We start from the raw sequence: 22,478 nt of genomic DNA, 5'->3' as shown, positions 1-22,478 counted from the left end.
TTCGAGCACAGTATTTCACTGGTGTGAAGTGGTTAACCCCTCCACACCTTTACTTCAGATACACTCTCTGGGATGCTTTTTTTATACCCAGTCATGTCACTAACCTGTTGCTAGTCATACCTAATTAACTGGAAGACGTTCAACCAGTTGTTTTCTTCAGCATTTCTCACCTTTTTCTGTCTTTTGTTGCCACTGTTCCTGCTTTTTTGAAAAGTGTTGCTGGCAAATTTTTCAAAATAGGCATTTACATTTTTCTGGTTTAACCTTTGATATGTTGTCTTTGTTCTATTTCCAATTAATTATGGGGTGTTGATGTTTGGAAAATTCTCCCATTCAGTTTTTATTTTTATTTAACACAACACACACTAGCAAGGACCACGCCACAACCATAATGTGTTTTAGATATTTAATGATATATCAAATGATGAGACAGATGAATGTATGTTAAGAAAATGATTATGATGGAAGAAGATGTTGTCAGTTGGCTGTTTCTGGAAGAATGGACTGACTGCAGGGCAGAGGGAGACTCAGGGAGACTTCCGTCTCAAGCGTAATTCTGCCTGAGCTGATCACGGCCCAGACTGTTCCTAGAATTAGACAAACGAGAAGAAGGAATGAGGAAGGAGGGTGAATGGATGAGTGAAGGGAGGGTGGATCGAAGAACTGAAACAAACAGGGTGGAGTGGGGTGGCTCAGTATAAGTAGGCTTGTCAGGTGATAAGGTGTGGCTGTTGTCCTGCTCCCGTACCTAAGTTAATATACTTAATTTCTAACTTTTTAGGAAATGGGGTTTGTTCACTGAAAGTCAATGTGGTGCAGGCCTGAGCTATTCACGCCTCATATCAGTGCTAATCTGTTCAGTTTAGACCAAATAACATTCATTCTCTGACATTGTTTCAATTGGAAAAACCATGAGGTTGTTTCATTCATACAACACACGAATACTGTGTGTGGGCGTTTATCTAACAGATGGACATCCTGATCTAAATCATAATCAGGTTATCCAATGAGAATGACAATCATATCATTGATGGGCATGTCATTTGCATAAAAGTACACACTGCTGTGAAACCCCCTTTGCCTGCAACTATCCCTTTTGTGTACTCTATCTACAAATGCAAAGTTCCAAAATCACACGATGACAGGACGACAGGCGTTTAAAAAAAATAGAGAAAATGATTCATATGGGTTGTGAAGACGCAGTTTCCTTCTTTTATGCCATTTGTTTTTCATAAATACGCCTGCTCACAGCGCCGTTAATACTTTGTGTATCAGTTTGTTCTTGTTTGCCAGACAGTGTTCAGCAGCAGCCTCTGGGGCCTGTCTGCAGTCAAACAGGCTTTCTCCTCTCCTGCACTGTTTTCTGTCAGTTTTAAGTGAAAGAAGACAAGGGTGAGGGATGTCGGCAACAAGCAGCTGCTCAGAGGTGTGCTGTCTGTTGATGCTGGGCTCTCCTGGCAACATGTTTAAGCTGTCACCTTTCCTCTCAATCACAAAATCTTGAGTGTCAAAACACAGAGGCAGAAATTATATTTTAGTTCTTAAACCATGATTTTAACACATTGCATTTGGTGAAAATTATTATGAATGAGACATAAGTGTCAAAATTGATGTCTTACTTAACGTAATGCAATGTTTTTAATATTAAAAGCATGATTCAGAATTAAACTGTTAAATAAGAGAAAAAAATGCTGTGTTATTTTCTGTTTCCTCTGCTTACTCTTTTGTATTATAATGGCAATATTTTCACAATGTTCCCCACCATCTGTGGGAATGTGATACCTTTCTTTAGCTGAGTGAAAGAGAGGGTGGGGGGCTGGGGAGGGGGGAGTGGTGTTCTCTAATCCCAGAATCCCTCACATCGAATCATGCAAATTTGGTGCACTTTGAAGCGATTCCAGCTCCTACCATATGCAGAGTGAAAACAACAATCTATTATGCATGCATTGCACCAAGCTTATGGTAATGTTATTTTCCTGCTATCCCTATAAAGTCAAATTTGCAGATGAACAACATATCTAAAGTTTCTTTTAAATAATATTTGTCTCATTGTGGCTGTGCATTCGTGAATAACAAGCAGAGGTAGCTGTAGAGATCTGTTTGTGTCTCTCTATGGAAGTGATACTTGAGAATATGATGGGTAATACTTTCTTCTAGCAATCGGTGTTTGAGAGGTTGTGTTCTTTGCCGTATTCACTCTGAAAATGTTCTCATGATTCGAGTTCTGCTCCTCAAAGACAACAACACAATCGGAAACTTCCTGAAATACAATACAGTTTGTTTTTCATTGTGTTTGTCACTCCCAAGCACCAAGAAGCTTAGTATTCATGAAGTCTTTGCCATTTTTTACATCAGTAATAGACCATGTTAAAATAAACTGCTCTATAAATATACCCGAAAAAAGACAGCTAGAAGAATCTATGAAGCCAAAAATCTGCTTCCCACACAAATAAACTTTAATGACCAGGTAGGTGTTTCAAGACAACACTCTTTTAGGCTTTCTCTCTCGCACTTTATTTCACAAGCCAAAAATCTGTCAGTGCGCTTTGTCGCTCCCTGTCTATGGCTGGATTAAGAACACAACATCAATGATATTTCCATTTGTTCAATGGATAATTAGGGCCCACGACATGCCAAGAATCATTTTCTGTCTTGGCTCATCCTAATTTGGGGGAGGATTCATGCAAAGTGTAATTGGCAAGACAAGATGTGACTGGTGTCTCCAGAGCGGATCTGTGCTTTGTTACAACATGAAGTTCTTAATGAAGAGGCAGGCGGCTTGCTTGATTATGATGTTCGTATTTCAAATTCAAATTCATATGTAAAGGCTTACCAACTGTTTGAAAGTAAACTAATTTGAAATCTAAGCCTTTACCTGTCACTGTCTGTCTGTCTGTCTGTCTGTCTATCTATCTATCTATCTGTCTGTCTGTCTGTCTGTCTGTCTATCTATATATCTGTCTGTCTGTCTGTCTGTCTGTCTGTCTGTCTGTCTGTCTATCTATCTATCTATCTGTCTGTCTGTCTGTCTGTCTGTCTATCTATATATCTGTCTGTCTGTCTGTCTGTCTATCTATCTATCTATCTATCTATCTATCTATCGATCTATCTAACTGCATATTCTTGTACTTTCAGGATTGAAGTTGTGTTACTATATACACACTGTTACTGTGTCCCTATCTGAAGAAGAAACTTTACTGAAAGCAACATCAGCAGGTTTTAGTGTGTCTGGGTCAGTGTGGGTGGGTGAAAGAGGCGATGGCATCCTATCAAAAAGACACAAACACAAATATGCAGACAAGCACACTTTGCGGTGTACCTGTGACAGTACCGTTATGAGAGATGACAATGTGTCAACTAGTTTCTTGATGATTATGAAACCTTCTTCACGGCTGAAACATTGTTTTTGCAGTGTAGCATGTGCCTAAACCCTGCAATGCACACGTAAGTGTGTATAGGTGTCAAGATTCTTGATAAAGATAGTCTAAGTATTTCTTCTACTTTTACCTTCACCACATTCATTCTTCCCTTTTTCTTCAAGCTATTTAAGATTGACAAATATCCTTTGCTCAGCTCTGGCAGTAATTATTCACAGAACATTTAGCTTAGATACAGTTTACACTGTCCGACATTTTCAAACCCCAACCTAAATATATGTTGTTGTTTTTTTAAATACATGCTTCATTCCTCCAAATAGAAAAACTAAAGATGTATTCTGCATTAAAAACAGCCGAGTTTTTGCAACTTTGGAATCTCCCTTTAATTTGATTAGAAGGCTCTGGGGATTTGAACTCTGAGGATGCACAATTTATTTATATTTTTACGTATTTGGCACCATGAATCATAACACATCATATAGCCTATCACATATAGAGCAGGTCTATTCTTTTATATTCTTAAAGAGGCCCAACATCATCCACCAATGATCAAGCACTTGGAAACAAGCACTTGAACAGCCAGCTTCCACTCCGGCATGGCTTAATATCCCACAGGTAAAATTTGTATACATGTTAGAAGTTTTAACACAATACAGCCCTGAGGCACAAACATTTATAGTCCATATAAAACACTGACATATTCAGAGACATGCATTACACACAGTAATACTCACACAAGCCATTATGCATAACAAACTCCTAGTACAAGCATGCACCTTGTAAATCCACAGGATTTGGGGAATAAAACTGTTAACCCACTGTTCAGAGCGAGTGTGGCCCGGCAGGAGCAGCTGCATATCATGCAGGATGAGAGTCGGGACGTAGGGTGGCTTTATCACTCAAACTGGCCTCATGGAGCCTGGTGCTCTCTGCCAACCAGACTCCAAGTTATTCTATGCCAGTGAAGCATTGATTTTCCACACTGTTAGCTCACATGATTCCCCCTTTCCTCAGAGGAAAATTGCCAGGATGAAAAAAAGGACTCCCTGTGATCGATTGGACCACTGTGCAACTGAATTCAGGTTACAGGCAGAGGGAGATGAGGAGGGAGAGGGAGCGCAGGGAGAAGGGGGAGAGAGAATGAAGACAGTGCACAGCAGGGCGCTTGCATGTTAGTCTCACTGAGGTAAATATGGACTTGAAAAAACTGGGGCTGAGGAGGGGAAAGGCACAGTTTTAAAGCAGCAGCAGAAAAATAGTGAACAGGTACCTGTTTTAACCCATTTTAACATTTACTATCATCAAAAAAGAAATGTCAAAACACTGTTACTTTCCCAAAACCGTAAATTGCTCTGTTTATTGGGTGAATATATTTTACTGCAACCAAAGGACATGCTCCTTTGACAAGATTGCCGAAATCTTGCGATTTCAGTGTACTCAAGTTTTTTGTTCCGAACTGAATTTCCAAACAGTCTTTCATATTGAGCTGGCAGCAAATGCCTCGTGAACAGACACAGTAATGTTTCTGTTACCAAAGTGAATACTCTTCAGATGCTGATTCAAAAGTCCACAGTTACACTTTTCATTAAGCAAAAGAGCAGTAGATTGTTTCATGTTATGTGAAAACAGAGCATTGGCTTGCCATACAGTATTACATTATAAAAGAGAAAAAACTTGACATCATATCACTTCTGTTAGGCTGTGCCTAAATGTGAGTGACAAGAAATGTATTTATTCAGAAGCCAATGTTTGAATGCCCCCCTGCATTATAAGCCTAGTTGCAAATACCATCTCATCAACAAAGACCAGCACTTATTGCCGCAGGCCAACTCGCAGACAGTTACAGTGGTGCTATTTAACACCATCGAGACCCACCATTAAACCGGCGCAATTTCTCCTTCAGTGTGTTTTCTCTCTCTCCACTCACTCAAATAAACGCAAAAGGAAAGCAAGTTGCACTCAGTAGGTATTACGATGACACACTATTTGTAAGAATAGTCATATGCAAATTTTAGTGAACGGGAAAACAATTTCCCCTTTGAATGAATTAGAACTCTATTAAAGTCTGTAAATATGACGTTGACATTACTGTTATTAATATAATCAGGGATTAAATCATCCCAGGGCTGTCAGCGACTCGGCACTTCATCCAGAGGTGCTGCTTGTCAACAGGCAAGGCAGGCAACCGCTTGGGGCCCCTAGGGCTGACAAACTTCAAATCACAGCAGTGGCTCAAAATGTGCAAAGTTTGCAAAGACAGTTGGAAACCTCCCCAAAGGAGCCCCATCTGACAGCAGCACTCATAGAAAAGTAAATGATTGAATGTTAAGGAGAAATATTTGAAAAACATAACGTCCACTAGCATTTCATTATGGTGTTTCTTCTTTGACATTGTAATTGTTCTTTGTATTTTTATTTTGAAATTACAAGGTTTTCCACGGCCTATATTGTTTTATTTTTAAAATAATTCTAATGTAGACTTTGAAATTTTCCAAAAAATGTTTACATTTCCCTCTTTTTTTGGTGGTGTCAGATTATTTATAACATAATGATGAACCGTGGTTGGATGGGCCACAGAGAATTTTTGCCACATCATCAGCCGATTACTTAGCCATTACTATTAATAAATAATGCTCCATCTTCTTCTCAGTCTTTGCTTCTAGTACTTTTAAATTGTAAACATTTTCATTTATGTCGGAGGGTTCTTCTTTATTCAGCCATTCTGAATGGCACTCTCTGCTTGTTATGATTATGTTAGCACTGATGCATATGATCTCATTTTTACATGATGAATGTAAAGGATGGGGAGTGGCACAAAAGGTCACACAATAGCTCATAAGTGTGAAAATGGTGGCTGCCTGTGTTTTACCATGGAACATCACATCATGCATTTATTTATTTATTTATATACTGTACATATACTCAGTAGATTTTCAACTTATAGCTAGCAGTATGGTTCTGGGGATGACAATGTGACAGTTCAACACTCCAGGCTAAAAAAAAAAATCAGCAAATAGAAGATGTAGAATATGGATTGTTGTAGAAAACAGGTAAATGCAAGTGAACTAACAATTAACATTAAAGTTGACTTCATAACTTTTGTACTGTTTCTAAACTGTAAATCACCTTGCACTTAAATTTCTATATGTTTTTAAAGAGTTTAAGTTGCAAAGTTCAAACGGGCAACATGCTGCTTGTAGCTTCTGTGAAATTTGTGTGTTGCACATTTCTTTTGTTTTGTGACTTTTGATATTAAGCTTTCTTTTTTAGTCCAAGGAGAAGATTTGCATGGTGCCACAGCTTTGTCTTATTTTAAGATAAAAGAAATGTACACAGGAAATTATAACATATTACATGTTGGGAGTTCTAGTTGATCAAGATATCTCCTTCAAGCACATTAAACAAATTCCAAAGACAGTTATTTATCAAAAATCACGACGCAGAAAGACTAGTTAATGCATCTGTTACCTCCAGGTTGGATTATTGCAATTATCTCTTTCATCAGGCTGCCCTGGGAAGTCTCTGAAGACTCTTCAGCTGGTCCAAAATACTGCAACTCGTGTATTAGCTTCTCTGTAATAGTTCCCTATAAACATTTAGAATACAATTTACAATCTGTCTTCTCACTTACAAAGCTCTTAATGGTCAGGCATCATTTTATCTTAAAGAGCTAATAGTGCCATATTACCCGTCTAGAAGATTACACCCCCAGAATACCGGCCTGCTTGTGGTGCCTACCATCTCTAAATGTACTATGGGAGGTTGAGCCTTCAACATCAGACCCCTCTTCTTTAGAATGGTCAAGTTCTGAGACGCAGACACCCTCTGTACTTTTAAACGTAGGCTTAAAACTTTCCTTTTTCATAAAGCTTATAGTTAGGGCTGGCTCAGGTATGGACCAGCTCCCAGTTATGCTGCTATAGACCTACACTGCTGAGGGACCCGGCACATTGAGCTCCCGTCTGTCTTTCTCTCCCTCTCTCTTTTTATGCATTCACGTCATAATGCTGCATGTCATTAAATGTAATTGTTTGTGTACCATTAAAGTTACTATGTTCCTGAGCAGCTTTGTTGTATTGTAGGTTCCTCTGAATCGTTGGTTTGTACAGCCTGCTGCTTTGACTTGGCTAAAAAAATGTTGCTTATTGCTGCGCTCATGGTAGATTATTGTTGGGTCTTTGCAAATAGTGTGTGTGTGTGTGTGTGTGTGTGTGTGTGTGTGTGTGTGTGTGTGTGTGTGTGTGTGTGTGTGTGTGTGTGTGTGTGTGTGTCTGTTCACATACCTTATGCCACCCTATCAAGATGTCAATGCCACATCTGGGCCAGCCCAGTCAAAAAAATCAGGAAACATCCTTTCTGTGCCAATATTCACAAAGATGTATAAAATAAGATAACTGATTCAATTATTCCAAGACAAAACTTTACTAAATGATTGTTTACATATTTATCTTAACAGGGCAGTTCCTTCTTTTTGAGCCAGAATGGCTGATAAGCATTGTCACTTAAATTACATCAATGTAAATATTTTATATTGGCCAAATCAGATCTTGTGGCCACAACGCTCCTATAAATGGAATTTTATCTGTAGCTCAAGACCATTAGTGGCACTGAGTTCTGAGGCAGCCTAGAGGACGGTAATTAAGTCCACTCAGCCGTGACTAAACATTTTTGACATTTTTCCTAGTCCGGAATGAACTGTCAGTGTGCACAGAGAGTAACCATCTTGTCACTATGTGTTTGTTTAAGAATAGCAGAAAGCTGGCTACTGCACTGCCAGTGCAGAGTTTCATATCATAGAAAAAGGAATGAAATGAGTGAAAAACGGAAAATGGTGGCGGCTTAAACCTGTCTGTCTGTCTGTCTGTCTGTAAAGCATGTGTGTGTCTTTGTTACTGTGTCTGAGAGAGAGTGAGAGGAAGAAGACACCAACCGTAACCCATTTCTAATTCTAAATTATTCCATTTCACAACAGCACTGAGCGGAGGGTGAACTAAAATACAGTATGTCTAAAAATGTGAAAAATATTTGGAGCTCACACAATGCAAAGAAAAGTAGGACACATTTGAGTTTGCTTTGCATCACAGTTTGCTGATGGATCAAAGCCGTCAGAATAGCCCAGTTTCTCATGGATGCTTTTGTTCGATTTTTTTTCCCCTGTTTGTTTGGACCTTCAACCAAGGTGTGCATGTGTGTGTGAGTGTGTGTGTGTGTGTGTGTGTGTGTGTGTGTGTGTGTGTGTGTGTGTGTGTGTGTGTGTGTGTGTGTGTGTGTGTGTGTGTGTGTAGGCTTTTTCATCAGCAGAAACTAAGGTAGAATTCAGCAAACTTACTGAATATTGTGATACATTTTGCATCTCATTTCAGGGAGGAGAGTACTAATATGTTTCTCCTCTTGTGCGTGCAGATATAATGAGTTACAGTGGTAGCAAAGACAAAACCCAGAGATAACAAGGTGACTTTGAACTTGCCTCCAAAGATATTCCACCGGCATCCTTAAGAAGAAGAAAACAACCAGTGCCTTAATAGCCAATACAAGCATTCCATCAACTTTGGTATGCTTGAGTAAATTGAATACCCCTGCTTTGCCTTTTGTTCTAGAAAATGCATCAAATTGATTGAAAGAAGCAATTACGGTACCAGGGAACCGTATTGATTTTATGAAAGTGTGCAATTACTTTAATTGGAATAACCGTGTCTCGATTAGATGTTCGTAGTAGGCTATGTTAAAAAAAATGTCTGCATTATACATAGTTGTTTTGGATTTTGAGCAAATTCTATTTCCAGTGCAGCCCAACCTTTGTGCCTGATTAGCCTGTTCATTTTCCTGTGTAACCATTTTCTCTGGGCAAAATACATTAAATCAACATAGGTGCAATGGTGATAAAAAGGTAAATGGGAAAAAATCTGTGGAAATGATTTTCAACATCATATGTTTGAATGAGTCTGCTACATAACAAGGGTTAAATGTGCACCAAGTACTCAAATAAGCCCTCTTTAAGCAAATAAGAACTTTTTTATTCTTGAATGTTTTGTTTGCAAGGTCCAATTAAAATCGATCTTCTGTTTCAGAAATACTCAGTTACAGCAAGTATTAAAAAGGGGGAAATGAACGGTGAAGTCAAGCCTTAAATCTGGCTGCAGACCATGAGACTTGACATGGAGCAACCAAATGAAAGAGAGAGAGAGAGAGAGAGAGAGAGAGAGAGAGAGATAGAGAGAGAAGAAAAAAATAGAGAGAGACAGAGAGAGCAAGAGAGAGAGCAATACCCCCATAAAAAACATCTCTGCTTTCAGTTCAAATAGGTCCTATCATCTCCATGACAACAGTCGTAATGGTAACATGGAAATATATTAATGTAAAACCATGGCAACGTTCTCCAATTGAATTAAGCAGCACCTGTGCACATTACAGAAGAAGATAAAAGACAAAAGGAGGCAGCTATGCTTGCCAAGCAGCTGTGGCTTTCAGACCTTAAAAACCCATCTACATTTCCTCAACGCATTTGTTTTTCAATGTTTCTGTGCAGCAAATTACCGTAGCATCACATGCTTTTTCTGGGCTTTCTGTCGTATTTGTGCAAACAGATGAGAAAATGGATAATTATGCTCTTTTTTCCTCTGTCATACATAAGCTCGGCTCCTGTGCCAGAGTGGCGTATATAGCCAGATTAAGAGAATATGTGTTTTACCATTAAATCAAATAATGGTGGGGCAACCATTCTGATAGGTAAAAGGGCACGGTGTTTGTGCACAAAGCGGCATGTTAGAAACACAAACTGGGTACATTGTGCTCCCTTTCATTCAAAACACAGGGTGTGTGAGTGAGGGAAAGTGGTTGTGTTGTGCCTTCTTTTCTCTCTGAGCGAGGCTGAAAAGAGAAAACATTATCTACATCACCATGCCATCAAATCTGATGGATTTTATCCCCTTCCCCCCCCCCCCCCCTCCCTCCCCTCTTTCTTCTCTCTTTCCCTAGCCTCTGTGTTCACTGTTACCAGCAGCTAGCAACGTAGCATTCTTTTACCCTTGAATCTGTGTATTTATTGGTCTGTAGAGAAAGGAAAAAAAGGGTTGAGGCTGCTGAGGACGCACAGCCTTAGTGGAATTATTCTTAAAAGGATATTGTTGTTCCCAAAGTGTGTTCAAAAGCATTTTCATCTAACATGTTTTATTCATGCAGACAGTCATGTCCGACACAAACCCGTACAGTACATCGACTTCTGCTCAACTCTGTCGGTCTCTGGGAGAAAATCCTCACCCTGTTGCAAGGTAGCACAGATAAAAACTCTAATCTCCAACCTCTCTAGGGATCCAGCCAGAAACTATTTTCTCCACTCCACTTTCCATTTTGCAACAATGCCCCTCCTTCCAGGCGGATAGAGGCTGAAACCATCACTAAGTGTGCTTATACATTATAAGGCACTCCGGCCTCCCAACAGACACCTGCTCTGCAATAGGTCAAACTTGCGTAACGTTCTCTTTTAAATCCTCCAGCTGTTAAATGCCAGCACAGGAGGAAGGTGGAGATTAGCAAGAACTCAACAGTGGAACAATATACAGTCTGGACTGGCTCTCTGTCAGACAAAGAAAATATGAGCAGGTTTTGCAGAACCTTTTTTAATCTCACTTGTTATACAATGACTACGTTGCATACTCAGTGGAAAATTGAAATAATTTGTTTGATATTTTACAAGCAGGAGAATGAGCAGTTAGGTCTTTGTAAGACTCTGACCATGAAACACTCAATCAAACATGTTTTACTTTTTGTTTAGCATATAATAACTGACACTACTCACCACATTGGAGTAAGTTTATTATATTGTACTATATGTTGTCCCTTTGTAAAAGCAAGGGGAGACGGCATTAGGAACATAGCCTTGAACTATGACAACATCTATTCTTAACTCAGCTGACTGTTGGAAAAAAGATTGATACTATTTTCCATTACCCAGATATCAGAAAAACAAATCTGATGTTAAGGACTTAAAGCTCTGGGCTCTTTTATTTTTTACTTTTATCTTCCTCTTTTATTGTTACAACACAGTTCTCACCGTGTTCATTTTCAGGTTAAAGAATTATTTCACATCCAAAAAAAGAAAAACTCAACAGCTTGTTTAGTGTTAAAAATAAATAGTAGTAGTATAATAAGCATTACATGATTAAAGTTATGCTAATTGTAAAAAAAAAAAGTCATCAACACCTCGGTTTTTTTTAACAAAATATGATCAACCAATGTTGCCACCATTTTCATTTACTGAGTAATATGAAGAAATACTCCTAAAATTACAAGTACATAACTTTTTTTATGGTAAAACTTACCTTTTACATTTATTATGTTTAAAAATGTATTGTGACATAACCACTTCAGTTAAGTTGCTGTTGCCAAATTCAAACAGATTTATACGTCCAAGTGAGCTGTGCTGTAAAAGCCATGGCATGCAGTTGTTTCTGGCTTTTACTAGCTAACAAAGCTAACATTACTTCTATCTCTAGTGCTTCATTAAACGAAGAGTCCAGGATACTTTTTTAAAACATTTTCAGCAGGGATAGCTCAAGTGAGTAAGGTTTAAAATGGTCTGTATTAATAAACATAATATTGTGCAAAATATCGCTGAAGTGGCTAATGTGAAATCATTCTAAGAAAGCACTTTTTACACTGCATGTCACATTCACCCATTCAGACCACATTCAAACACTGATGACAGAGGCTGCTGTGTAAAGTGTCCATTAGTATTAATTAATTCCCTTCATGCGCATTCCCATGCTGCTGACACGGCAGAGGCTCAACTCTTCTGCTGAGCAACAGCTGCCCATAGATAGCTGTCCACCACTATGTGTGAAATGATTAAGATAAGGACTAACCAGCATGTTGACTGAAAGCTACTCTTTCATGGAAAGTAAGTTATGCATGGTTTTCTCAGGAGTTAATTTCCAATTCCTTGAATACAATAAAGAGCAGCAAAAAGCAGTTAATATTACTGAGGTTTGACTGGAGAATTGTGGTTCAGGGGCATCATGGTAGCAACTTCTAAATTACAGGAAGCCATGCTCTAAAGAATACCTTGCTTAATCATCTAATCTATTTACAAAATGAACATGATGCTACAAAAAACTTCAGAACTACACACCAAAGGAAAATGTGATGGGGTGACAATTCAAGTGAGATTCAGGGTCATGTTCCATTGAACATATGTACAATCAGGCTTCTTTTTGCAACCAGTGGAGTTATTTTGTTATTTTACTCATGGTTTATTTGTGCAGGACAGATACAATCTAAATAGATTGCGAGCTGTGCCTGATTCCGGTTGTCGTCTTCCTTGGTTCAACTTTCATTTGTGCAAGTTGGATAACGCAACAAGCTGCGCTGAATAGCTTTGCACGTCCTCGCTCAATGCAACAATAATACTGTTAAATAGTTAACAACGTTAGGCTGAGTCGGCTGTGGGGGAATGATTTAACATGCGTCAACATATATTTGCATTCGTCAAGTCGGACAATGAAATTAGGCAATACCCCTTAAACTGGCATGATTCATTATCCAACATGAACTACTGCAAATGAATTACACTTTGTACACGGACCAGACCAGGCAGTTAAACAATAGGACAGACGTGAGAATATCATAGACGATAGTATTTCAAAACAAAACGGCACAGTTTGAGTGCCAGACAGTTTCTTATCATTAAAAAAAAAAAGACAAGATAAACCTTAATAATTTGACAAATCTTTTTAACATGGCTTTTAAAATGTAATTATAATAAAGTAGCCTATTGTATTTTATTGAGAATCTCAAATAATCCCCGGATACTTCACCTCTGTTCTGTTGCATCTTACAGGTAACACTTCATGGCACAAAACATTTTGCACTGTCAACGGGGCTCAAATGAGGAACTAATTAGTTGACCATTAGTTGGTAGATATGGTACACAACATTTTGCATAGTTGCTAAAGAATGAGGAACTAACTACTAACCACTAGTTAATTGGTTAATAGTAGGTAAGCTATCATTCAATTCTATAGAGTAGTTAATGATTCATTGGAGAACGAAGTGATACATCATAATGGATAGTTAATCAGTACTGATCATTACCTAATCATTAGTTACTTCTTTTGTGTACTCTATAGTAAATTGATACATTATAATGAGTAGTTACTTATTAATTTACTCACTTACATAGGAACTGCATGTATGGACAAAACAGAAAGTGAAGAGGGCTTTTACAGAAATGTATCACATACAGATCTGCCTAAAGAGTGGATTTCAACCTTAGCAAATGTTGCCAAAGTTAACAGCACCTGAAAAAGTGGTCATACATTTAAGAATGTTGACTTTTGACCATATAAACTCCAAAATGTGCATTCGCTTGGAAATTAAATGCATTTAATGGTTGTTATGCTGTGGGATCGCATTACAAAATTGCCTGAATTTAGATGAGCCTCATTTATCTCTTTTCCTTTTTTCCCCTCTTGGTAAAAACATTTATAATTTGAGCTTCTCAAAAAGAATCCTAATTGCTCATCTGAAAGGGACCGTGATTGGATGCTTGAATTTCTTTATATAGGAATGACTCACAATGTCTTCGCTTGAATGACAAACAATTTTCTCTGGCAAATGATGCCACATGTCTTGTTGAGAGGAAATAAGAATACGTCCTGTTTTCCTACATGGGCACAAAACAATCATATGCAGGAGATACTTTTTTTTGTCCAAAATGGTTAATACCAACAACTGAAAACCAACACAACACTTTCTGTCTGTTTTTTTAATATAACGCTCAGAAGTAGAAAACTTTAACTCACTTGACATTATCACCATGTGCAAATATTGGCCATTTTAATGACACTGTGCTCGGCTGCTTCAGAATGCAATACATTCTTCTTCAAATGAGAGCTGAAATGCTATAGGCAATTAGAAGAGTCTCTAGAATTTCCTTGAAATGAAGTGTTAAATGAAACGTGGTCAGACTGACAAGTACTCTCTCTTTTCACTGAGCGACTCTGTCTTCCTGCAGCCCTTGCATGCAGAGGGGAAAGGTATACATGTGTCTTTTTACCAAATCAAGAGTCAATGCATGTAAGCCCTGTGGTGATTTCCTTTAATTAAGCTTCAGGGTGATTTTCAAGGTGGATGACACAATGAGGACATGATGTCAGTCAAATAATATTCATGCTCAGATTAATACTGTACTGTATCTGACTTCTGTTAGGGAGTCTGCATTTCCATGTATGGAAAGAATCAAGAAAAAAAACAGAGACATCTTTGAGCGGTTAGGATTCACAGGTTTAGCAGCAGTATGTGGGAGCCGACCTCCTGGGAGACCAGGGCATGACCTCCTTGTCTACAGAGCTGCATTAAGGACACTATAGAATCACTAAATTAATATTTAGGAGTGTTCCAATAAAAGTCACCATACTGTTTCACTCTGTTTAAGCAGTTAAAATGACAAATGTAAAATGATGACTCATCCCTTTGACTTCCACTAAATTCATTATTCCTTGAATTCATTATCTTAACTGATGTTTGTGTTCCTGCACTATATTGTTGACACACTCAGGACAGTGAGGACACACAGCTGGTTCCCATGCCTCGCTGGAACAAGCGGGTCAGTGTGACCTGGCACAGAGGTCAAAGGTCAGCACGCTGAGTGGGAAATAATGCACCAGAGTTTTCTTCAGGTGTGATTCAAAACATTTGTTATGGGAAGTCCTGATATGTCTCTAGAGTTGTTTTTAAATCCACATCCCAAAATAGATGATGCAGACTTATTTTATTAGCAGCAATACTTATTAATAACTATCAGAGGACAGCAGCTCCACTGATGATACTCACTTTCTTAATATGGATTTTATATAAATTGAAGATCTTTGACATGTATGTCTTGGCAGTAAAATGAGATTAGCTCCAAATGCCCCCTGTGTTTAAAGTACAGCTCATTACTTCAAGGCATTTACATGAACTTTAGACAGGTAGTGAGGCGCATAAAAATGAGTCAAAGGGACACGCTTTTCGACTTAAAACTAAAAATGCTAATCATTTGTTTTATTTTGAAGATCTGATACACATACCTAATATTCAGCTAAATAAAAAGTATTTGCAGTGTATTTTTGTTGTCAAATGAATGAAGATGTGATATGTAATGTGTTATTCAATCAGTTAAAGGGATACTTCACCATTTGCATTAAGCTTTGTATCATTAGAAACCTGGTAGTATTTTTAAATGGTCGTGCATCCCGCCCTTATTTTCCCCTGAGATGGGAAATCTTTGTATTTCTAAGTCTGAAAAGGAGCTTCCAGTGACGCAAAATGATGATTTCTGCGTCACTGGAAGCTGTTGCGGTTAGTGGGGTGAAACTACAACGCTAGTTCCTCATATTTTCAACCACTGAAGCTACAGACCAATCACAGATCAGTGGGAACTCACTCCCAGAATTGAAACTTAACATCCGCCATATTGCTTGGAAGCTATGCTAACAGGCTCTATGGAGAAAGCTGATAATGGCCAAAATATAAATATAGCGGTGAGACAGCTGCTGCGACAGGCCGGTCTTGTGTTGTGGCTGCTGAGGAAATGGTCGTATTTGTTGAAGTAAATATGTCTGTAAATGTTTTTATTACTATATTTCTACTGCTATACTGTATATTTTGGAGAAACTGTAACGATCGAATTTCCCTCTGGGATTAATAAAGTAATTCTGATTCTGAACTAGAAGACCTTAGTGGGAGTGGCCTGCGGTGCTGTGCATTCTGGGATTTGGTGTCTTTCATCAACATGAGCCAAAAAGACACTTTCTGTTTTTTCTCGGCCAAGAAGGCACCAACTTCTAAATTGATTTTACATTTCTATTACATATATGACCCAATGTCAATACAGATTCATGTTTCAACGGCTGAAGTATTCCTTTAATAATCACTTTTAGTTTGTATGCATTATGAGATTTTAGAATGTACTGAGTGCGAGCAACATAAATAGCATTAATTGTATCATCTGTATGTACGTATACCTTCCAGTAGCAAGCTTCCTTTATGTGTTACACTATATTTGTACAGATCAAAATGTGCAAAAAAATGCTGGATAAAAGGACAAATGTGGATGTGTCATGTAAATCGAAAAAAAAGACTTGAATTTCTGTGTATGACTATGATGAGTTAGGACAAAGTAGTTTAAGCGCTGTTATTTTAATCCACAGCCAACATATCCTACAACATAATTCAGTTCCTATTTTACTTTTTAATCCTTTTTAATCCTTAAAAAAAACATTCAATCCTGCAGGGCAATTAACTCAGCTTCTTTTAACTTGAAATACCATCCATTTTTTTTATTTGAAGATTGCTCTGAATATATAAATATAAGCAAAGTATGTTAACTTAAAATAATTCTGACAAAACCAGATTTCATTTTTAAATGAGTGGCTGTTCACAGAGTTTATAATACCCGAGCTCCAATAGCTGGCGATCAGAGGCTCAAAATCAGAAAAAATAAATAAGTTCCCTAGTTATCCCAAGTGCCTCATAGGGAAAAAACTTTTCTTTTGAATTTGTGTCACAGCCTACATTTTCACCCAAAGACCTATCTAGAGTTAGACTTAGGTAATATTCATTTGAGAGCAAGCTGACTTAGAATTGTCAATATTTAACAGTTATTACAGTACGCATAGAGGCTTACAGAAAATGACACTTAAAGGCTTTATATGCGATTTTTCACACTTAAATATAATAGAAATCAAGTATATCCTCTGAAAATAACTGTGAGTAATGACTGTCTACAATGGGTGTAACACCTGAGTCCCACTGTCTGTGATGTTTTCAGAGTTTTCAGAGTCCTATCTTCAGTTTGTTTACATCGTTGGGACGGCCGGCTGACTCCTCCCCTCACGTATAAAAATTGTTTAATTGAGGGACTAGAGAAAAGAAGAATAACATACTGTACTCACTGCTTAACTGTGTTTCTAGATCACGCTTATTTCAGGTAAATTTACATGCAGTGTGAAGATACGAGCATAATAAAGATTGCTAGCATTAGCATGCTAACACAACAATGCACCACAAATTGTTTTGGTTTCATGCTGGTGCTCAAGGGCGACGTCTGCTGGATCAAAAAATCTCATGAAAAGCCTTTAACTCAATTCTGTGTTACAGAGTCATTTTTTGAAGTTTTGAAACAACTAAATGATGCATTCTTTTTTTTACTCAATGAAGAAGATACATTCAACCACTGTTCACTGCATTCTGCGCAATTTGCTCAGTTTTAGTGAATAAACTTCACTGGGAAATATCAGAGTTTTAAAAACCTTCAAGTCGCTATTCATAAAAGTAATAACAATTTTTTAAGTCAACATTCAATGACATCACATAATGAAAGCTTTCTTTGCTGCTTGCTGCTGTAACTTTGTGTACATTTTGGAAAGACTTAGCGTTTGCATTTTGAAATGTATCCATCCAAAGTCACAGAAATATCACACAATGATTGTGTTTTTTTAAATGATTTGGGGTTTAGACTTGCACACCCCTCAGCACTTCTTTTGTTCTCCCACACTTTCCTCAAATCAGCCATCATGTCTGCAGGACCAAACCGACAGCAAAATTATCTTATCTACCTTTCATCTTCCAAATGTTTTCATCTGCATCACATTTTATTTGAGATTAAAGTAGGCCTGTGTCTTTGTGCAGCTCTAATTGCCATAGAGCTTCAGTAATTAAAGGACAATAAAGCCTTAGTAGTAATTAGTTTCTCTTGTTTGGTTGCTAGCTCATCAATTGTGCTTCAATAATACTGATCATTAGCATGCGCCTAGGCAGTGAGGGATGCTGGGAAAGGAGCCCTGCACACACAGCACTCCACATTCCATTCCCATGAAGCCATGGCACCAAGCCATGCGGTTAACCCTGAGTGTGCTGGGCTGCAGAGAGTGGCAGGCTGTGCCTACCAGCGAAGGCCCACACAGTGAAATAAAGAGGTCACGCTGTAACATAATAGAGCTGCTGGAATAATGACCAGCTTTTTTCAAATTTCAGAAGGGTTGGGAACATAAAAGCTGCAACAGTGGGCAGATGCGGCTGTCATGGTTTGTGTAAAAGCAATTGTACCCTTCTCAGTGTTACATGTTGGTTTATGCACATCCAGGTGCAGCTGATGAAAACCTGTCTAAGGAGGGATAATATGGATATCACAGTTGTATCACTGTTTTTAATAAAAGAAACACATGAAATTAGTTTTCTTTGAACAGAAGAGCATCAGGAGAGTAATATCTCTCTGTGCAGCCATGGTGCATGGACTGTGCCGTAAACTGTGGCATAGTAATAACGCCAGGCAGCAGAAAATGTGCTCTGTTCTGTACTTTGCCTTGACATGATTGAAAGACAATGGTCCCATGGATAGGCCATTTCAACATCAAATGTGCATGCACATCACAGGGCAAGGGTGTGCTATCCATCACATTCAGTGAGCTGTCAGAGGCAGCTCTCACAGCCGCACGGTTTCTCTGCACACACATTTGCAACTTCATGGCAATACAAGATTAAACCTCCTTGTGCATGTTCCATCCTGAGCAGACTATATTTTACACACTTTTTCAAGTGCTCACAGTTAGAAGTGTGGTTCTCTAGACACTTAAGAGTATGTGGTTACTTTTTGCTTCATTTTTACACTCTTTTAGCTTTACTTCCCCACACTGTTTTTTTTGTTGTTTTTTTTACTTTAAAGCAAACTTAAAATGCAAATTGCATTTTATAGAAAAAAGTAAAATAAAAACTTAAATATGTAAGGCTGATAGTATTTTACAAAGTTTTTTCCTAAGCTTCAAGGAGGGACATATTAAGGCATTTAACTGTATTGGTCGTATATTATAAAAGTGGCAAAAGTTTCAACTAAAGAGGTAAACATTATTAAAAGTTAATACTCAATAGACACCAGAGCGTATCCATGTGAATTTTGCTCACTGCTTTGGTTGTAGAGTGTGAAAGATTTTGTGAAACCAGCTAATAAACGGCATCTAAAACATTAGTTTTCAATCTATTAATTTTTTCAGCATTTAAAATAAAAAATAAAAACATTAAAAAAAAGGTGGCACTACAGAGACCCTACAACCTCCTCCTATCCGCCTTGGCACAATAACCCAAATGGAAGCCTTTATGAAGCGCTGATGGAAAGAGAGCGCACTGTATAATGCACAGCCGTGCACACTACTACATTTCCAGCTAATCAGAAGCGCGCAGTTGCAGAAAGGAGAGCGGTTGCCAAGGCAGCCACCAATCTCCCCTCCCCCTTCTCCCTCCGTTCCTCTTTCCCGTTTATTATCGGCAGAGGTCGCATGGCAGAGGGAAGTCCAACCACTTCTGTACTGGAACCAATGCAAGAATATGCACCTCCATAACAAAGCCTGTAAGGAGTGCTGAGAACGGTGGGGAAACACAGGCTGCACATTTATGGGCAGTTATTCAACCGGTAAATAGACTTTAGATAGAGGATGTAAGTTGGAGGTTTGCTTTTATTTGTTCCGGAACAACGGGATAGTTTTGAGAACACGCGTGTCTCCATGAAATCTGTCCTCTCCGTTTAGAGTAAGTGTTTGGCATCCGAAGGAGGACTGCGCATCACCAGAGTTGGTGCCGAAGTTCGGACGCAAACGGATGTGAGGGAAGAGAGCACCGAGTCAAACTCCACCACTTGTTTTTTTCACTCTCTCCAGCTTCGGCGTGTATTGTGTTTGCTGAGACAATAGTGAGTCAAAGACGCTGAAACTGATTTCATGCCTTCAGTCTCGCACAACCTGAGATGGACGTGAGATTTTATCCTGCGCCCCCGGCTAATGTGGGTTCATGCTCTCTACCGACCGACCCAAGTTGCCTGAGCTCGTTGGACTATTACCACTCGAACAAGGTAAAAAAATAAAAAAATAAAAAGAAGTGTGTCCTCGTACACTTAAATGCTTTATGGCTCACCTGTCTCTATTAGAGCCTGCAACGTTTACGCAAAGCCTTGGATGTTTTTATCCACGCGCGCTCTCTTGCCCCAAACACACAGCTGCACTGTCAAAAAGAAAAAAATGTCAAGTGTCAGCAAGTAAAGTGACCTGAGCTGCTTTTAATTTAGTCTGAAACAGGACGCAGAATTTGTATTTACTGTAAGCTTAAACCTGCAATCTTTCTATTTTCATGTTAAAGGAAAACGTTTAGTCCAACTTTTTCTTCTCCTCTAACCAACATGCTTATTATGTTATTTCCCCGGTGAGCCTGTGCAGTTGTGTTTTGCACAAAGCTGGCATTAAGAGTCCCACCCGATGTGGAATACCAGGGGCTGTATAGAATCCATACTGCCCCACTCTGCTCTGCTCCAACATTATCCTCCCTCTCAATGATTTCTCATACCCTATGCTTTTCCGCTGGGAGTTCAGCGATTAAATGGATGTGTGCCAGTAATGTACTGTTAATTACTTTGTAAGGAGAACCACAAAGTCTGCGTGGTACAACTGATCACTCTTTTCGCTCAGTTTTGACATCCCGAGCTTTTTGGCTTGTGAACTGATCTGACTCTATTGCAAGTGTGCAGGTGGCATTTAAAACAACAATATGAATAAATTGAAGTTTTACATTTTCCTCGAAATAACTTTCATCTACTGAAAAACATGCCATGTTTGGTAATCCTGTTATAAAAAGGGACTGGGAAACACACAAATCTCAAGATGTATTATATTGAAAACCTGCCATAATGGATTAAATACCCTCAAAGTAAGATAAAATCACAGCAAAATTACTGAGTGACAAAAACACAAAAGGTATACTATAAAACATTCATAGAAACAACATTAAACAGATATTAAGCAGCCTCTACCAGCACTTCAGCCATCTGTGATGACAGAATCAGACTGTTGTGTTCACTTACCATGCTTGTGGTGTCAAAAATCAACAGGCTCTGTATGTTGACCTGCTGTAGATGAAGATGTTTTGAGATAAAGACAGGTTGGCGTTTAATGCTCCTCTATCAGATCATTTTGGCAATTGTTTGACAATGAGGGGAATTATGTTTGTGGGAAGATTGTCTTTCGATGTGTGGGCAATGGAAAATCTCTGTAACACAGCGGAACATTCCAGTGATAAAACAGAAAACATATCTCACAGTTTGAAAAAATAAAATGCTATGGTAACAAAACATTTTGCTCAGGTGAAAGTGTGTTCAAGTAGGAAAGACTGCATATCCAATTTATTTGGATCACAGATGGAATAAGGTCTACATAAAACATTTAATGATGAGGCCTGTTTACACCTGTGACACTCAAATGGGCTCATATAACCAGCTCCTCCGCAAAGGCTACCTTTTTATAGGTCAAAGGAATTAGGATCATCCTCCAATGCAGATAATCCCAAGAATATGCTGATATCCACACAGTGCATGAATCCTGGAAACAAAGCCTCCAGATTTGAAAGAAAAACAGTGCTTTCATAAAAGTGTCACCAAGTTCTGTTACTGGAAAAAAAAAAGTGTGGCAACCCCCTAAGATTACAAGTTATCATTTGAAGTATTGAAACACCCTAAGTCCCTTTGCTTGAGGGAGCTCTTTCCACACGTGGAGATTTCATTTTGCTGTCATCACATGAGTTATACTAACAACCTTAAGTGGCAATGCTAATGAAAGCCTGGAGCAGCAGGGATCATTGGGTGTCCTGTTAACACGGTGCATCAGGTTCAATTCCCCTCCTGAAACTTGTGTCACACTGGCTGTTAAATAGACATCTGATTTGTTATGTAGGTGCTGTATCTACGGATCACATCTGCCTGTTTATAATCACACCTGGCACACCGGTTGGTCTATTTCTAATTTGGCCCAGCAGTATGATGGCAAAAAGGTTTGTCTTTTTTTTTTTTTTTTTGGTGTATTCATTTGCTCTTGATCAGCTTGAGAACTTCTTTTGGGAAATAATGAATAAAAAACGGAATAAATGGTGGAAACTTGTGGTTTGGTTTGTGCAGCACTGAGATTACCACCATTACATACAGGGCTGTGGCTTAGTTGGTAGAGTCGGTCGTCTCTCAACAGAAGGTCCGGGTTTGATCCCCAGCTGCATGCACATGTCCAATGGGCGAGACACTAACCCCATGTTGCTCCT

At 38.6% G+C, this 22,478-nt stretch overlaps 1 protein-coding gene and 1 long non-coding RNA gene across 3 annotated transcripts in view; one reads left to right on the top strand and one right to left on the bottom strand.

Moving 5' to 3' along the window:
* Positions 1-392: 392 nt before the first annotated feature.
* On the bottom strand, positions 393-21,813 carry LOC132989244 (uncharacterized). Its single transcript, XR_009675899.1, has 2 exons — positions 21,256-21,813; positions 393-587 (listed from the first exon to the last, which is right to left on the bottom strand). It is a non-coding gene; the product is annotated as an uncharacterized LOC132989244 (long non-coding RNA).
* The window catches only part of LOC132989243 (thymocyte selection-associated high mobility group box protein TOX-like), a 74,116-nt gene continuing 71,243 nt past the window's right edge, over positions 19,606-22,478 (top strand). Inside the window, exon 1 of one of the 2 annotated variants that reach the window (XM_061056721.1) lies at positions 19,606-20,253. In XM_061056721.1, the coding sequence (XP_060912704.1) occupies positions 20,149-20,253 (105 nt within the window). In that variant the 5' untranslated portion in view covers positions 19,606-20,148. The remainder of the gene's footprint in view (positions 20,254-22,478) is intronic. The other variant, XM_061056720.1, reaches the window with a different exon arrangement.

Source organism: Labrus mixtus, chromosome 15 (assembly GCF_963584025.1).
Source record: "Labrus mixtus chromosome 15, fLabMix1.1, whole genome shotgun sequence".
Classification (NCBI taxonomy): domain Eukaryota; kingdom Metazoa; phylum Chordata; class Actinopteri; order Labriformes; family Labridae; genus Labrus; species Labrus mixtus.
The sequence above is the reverse complement of the archived record's forward strand: the minus strand, read 5'-3'. Positions and strand labels throughout refer to the sequence as shown.